We start from the raw sequence: 4,066 nt of genomic DNA on the forward strand, positions 1-4,066 counted from the left end.
ATTGATTTTAAATGAATTGATTGTATAAAATTGATTTTATCTAAAAGTGAGTTGAATGGCGGTTGATTTATGTTGATATACAATTATGTAAAAGCGATTTGACCAATAAATTTCAATAGTTGATTTATGTTGATATACAATTATGTAAAAATGATTTGAACAATAATTTTCAATGTAAAAATCATTTTTAAATTGAAAAGCTACAAATTATAACGAATTTAAACGTAGAACCAAATATCAGTAGTATATGTTGAATTGATGAAATTTTAGTTAGAATGAATAGTTTTTTTATTTATTTTTAATTTGAAAAGAAATAGTAAATAATACTCTAATTACCTCATTCTAAGATTAACAACCTAATGAATTAGCTTTTAATTTATAATAACAACTTTTTCAAAATTAGACAAATATTTGGTTGTTAATTTACGAATAAAAATCCTTACAATGATATAGGTGTGCTTATAAAAGAGAGGTCCATAAAATCAATATAAAGTGTTTGAGTTTTTTGTCGCACATAAGGTGTTTGATTTTATGTCTATATAAAGTGTTTGAGTTTTTTTTGTTGCATATAAGATGTTTGAGTTTTGTTGCATTTTTGTTTGAGTTTTTGTGTTGCACATAAGGTGTTTGATTTTATATCAATATAAAGTGTTTGAGTTTTTTATCGCACATAAGGTGTTTGATTTTATGTCTATATAAAGTGTTTGAATTTTTTTGTTGCATATAAAATGTTTGAATTTTGTTGCATTTTTGTTTGAGTTTTTTTAGTCCATATAAAGTGTTCTGATTTTTTTGTTGCATATAAGATGTTTGTTTTATGTTTTAGTTTTTTTTGAGTTTTTTTGTCCATATAAAGTGTTTGTTTTATGTTTTAGTTTTTTTGTTGCATATAAGATGTTTTAGTTTTTTTTATGTCGGCCACCCCAACCTTTTCGGTTAAGCTCCGCCACTGAATTTAGGACTACGCCTATCACCACTCACATTGTTATTTATAACTATATTATAAGTATCTAACGTCATTTAACAATGATTAATTGAGAAAATATTTTTGTCAAGAAAAAAAAAAGAGAAAATATTGGGCACACAAAACTCATTTCTCTACTTTCAATCATTGTTTTTCATCAAAGATAAAATGAGTCAATAGATTAATTCGTGTTTAAATTTGTGACCATCAATCAAATCATTTCTCAATTTGCTTCGTGTCTATCTAATGAATTTATCTATCATTAAAAGATGATTTGATTATTTTGAAAAATTCAAGAACCAAGTTGTCTACTCACTCAAGATAAAATACCTAATCTCTTAGCACATGTATGGCTTCAAGTTTGAAGGGGTGAAAATAAATTCTAAATTTGTAAAATTGATTTTAGCATGTGTAATTGTTGTTGAACAATATATCTAAACATAAATTATTTTACACTTAATTCACTTATAACTAAAATTAATTTTATTTAAAATCAATTTTAATCATCGTATAATAAATAAAAAAGACACTTGTTTTAAGTTTAGAGATGCTTAGTAACATTCAAATTAATTACGGGTGTCTCTCATTTTCTATTTGGCTCTATTTACCTTTCGGTGAAATCCTAATAAACTATACTATTGGGACAAAAACAAATTAATTCATGTCATGATGCAATAGTGCACTAATTTTTCTTTATATGATCATTGTTTATTAATTAATATAAAGACAAACCCACTATAAAGATACCGCGGGCATGTGTCTGCTTACATCAATGTCACCAACTTTCTTATTCGTATTACTTAATTTGCATAATCCAAAAGCTAGGAGATTTCGGTGTTTTATTTTTTTATTTTTCTTAAAAGAAAATAATAATATAATTATTTATGTGCAATGACTCATTGCTAACCTGTTTTGTGTAATTAAAACTAAAAAATTTAGAGCAAATGACGAAGCTTTTGACAGAAATTGTCAACACATGAGGACTCTAAATTCTCACTCAATAAAAATTTCCTCAATTGAATATGATTTGCTTTAACTTCTCTTCCAATTTCATTCCCTTCATCCATCACAATATTCACAGCATTGCAAACACTTTCTTTTGTAAACAATCCATCTTCATCACCTTTCTCAACTTCCACACCAACTTTCAACTTTGTACTCATCATCCTTGCATTCATTATATGATCAACACCTACACGTGGTAACAATACCAACTGACACGTGTTAACAAGTGCTTCAGTTATAGAAGCAGCTCCACAGTGTGTTATGAAACAACCAACAGAAGGGTGTTCTAAAATCAATTGTTGCTGCACCCAACCTCCATAAACAATCCCTCTTCCTTTGACTCTTTCATTGAACCCTTGTGGGAGAGCCTCTTCAATAGACTCAAATCCAACTGGAGGCTTTAGAGCCGCAACAAATGGAAAACCTGTTAACTCAAGACCAAGCAACAACTCTTTGAATTGATTTTCTTGTAATGGACCTTCACTTCCATATGCACAATAAACCACAGAGCCATGTTTGAATCCCTTAAGCCATGACACCCATTTTTCATCTAAAGTAGTTAAGGGAGACTCAGGTAAAAGAGGACCTGAAATAAGAGAAATACAAATGAGTTAAAAGATCAGAGTTTAAATAATATGGTTAAAGAGAACATATATAAATAACTGCTAATATATCGATATTTGTCCATTAAACAAAATTTGAAAGCGAGAAGATGAGATCAAATAAAGGGCAAAAGTTCAAACAAAAAAGAACCTGAAAGTAGAGAAGGCTTTCCATAAACAGTTCCAAGATATTGAGCATATGGTCCATCGATTTCTTTACAACCTTTGAAACCAATTGCATCTGCCAAACTTGTACCGAAATGCAAACGATCATACAACAAAACACCACTTCCAAAAACAAGTTTTCTTGATGAAGCTAGAAATTGAAGTTCATGTGAATGAAGTTTGATGGATGAATCAGGGTACCCTGAAGGTGGTTTCTTTAGATCATCTACAGTTAATTCTTTTCCTAGACTTTGTCTTGGTCCATGAAAAAAGTAAGATATTGAATATGGACTAGCTATCCAATATTGAACACTTTTGATGCCAAGTTTTTTAGTCAAGTTTGGAACCCAATATTGGAAATCAAAGAAAACTATTTGTGGCTTTAGTTCCTTTAGAAGAAGTTCAATTTCTTTCTTTGTTTCATCCATGGCTGTAGCAATAAGAGGTAACAAAGAAAAGGGAACATCTGAAGCTGTTTCAGCATCATGAGGAAGGCCATCAACATGAGGGACAGTGATTGGTACAAAGGTAATAAGATGTGGGTTAAGGTTGAGATGTTGTAACTTGTTGAGTGTATTTTTGGGAATGAAGAATGAGATTTTGTGTCCCCTTTTGGCTAATTTGTTTGAGAGATGAAGATATGGTGTGAAGTGTCCCATAGCAAGCCATGGAAACATAGCTAAGTGTAAAGGAGGAGCTTCCATGGTTTTGATACTGAATGGAATGATTTAGGGATGAAGAGTTTAACGAAGTAACTCACACATATTAAATTTAAAGAACAATGTAATATCGTAAAATATATAATTGAAATTTGATCGTATGATTGATGGACTATGTAATATCTCCGTCGTAAAAAGACAGAGATATTATAATTATATAAGTCAATGTTAATTTAAAAAAATAATTTTAATGATGAAATAAATATAATAATAAAAATGTTAACTTAAAATAAATATTAAAAATTTAAAGTCATTCATATGTCAACAATAATTGATCCTTTGATCTATTAAATTTAGATTTCTTTTTTTTATAAAAACAGAATTGATTGATATGAAAATTATATATTTCACTTAAAAAAACGAAGGACAAGATTTCTTTTGAAAAGATAATTTTATAGTCTTCATGAAAAATTAATTTTTTGTTAATATTAGATATTGTTAATAAATTTATTATTTAAAGTCAAATAAATATATCATATTATGAAGGATATATTAGATATTTTCTTCATTCAATCTAAATTTCGTATAGATACAAAATGGACATATGAGTAAATCAAAACACCAAAACCATAAAAAAAAAACAAAAAAAATTATAATAGAAACTTCGTTTT

The 4,066-nt window shown here is 28.3% G+C and overlaps 1 protein-coding gene across 1 annotated transcript; it reads right to left on the reverse strand.

The window, feature by feature from the left end:
* Positions 1-1,768: 1,768 nt before the first annotated feature.
* Positions 1,769-3,522, reverse strand: UGT79B26 (cyanidin 3-O-galactoside 2''-O-xylosyltransferase FGGT1). Its single transcript, XM_004487532.4, has 2 exons — positions 2,723-3,522; positions 1,769-2,555 (listed from the first exon to the last, which is right to left on the reverse strand). Exons 1-2 carry the CDS (start codon positions 3,438-3,440, stop codon positions 1,900-1,902), a joined length of 1,374 nt encoding a protein of 457 aa, XP_004487589.1. The 5' UTR covers positions 3,441-3,522; the 3' UTR covers positions 1,769-1,899.
* Between the last annotated feature and the right edge of the window lie 544 nt (positions 3,523-4,066).

This window comes from Cicer arietinum, chromosome 1 (genome assembly GCF_000331145.2).
Source record: "Cicer arietinum cultivar CDC Frontier isolate Library 1 chromosome 1, Cicar.CDCFrontier_v2.0, whole genome shotgun sequence".
NCBI lineage: Eukaryota > Viridiplantae > Streptophyta > Magnoliopsida > Fabales > Fabaceae > Cicer > Cicer arietinum.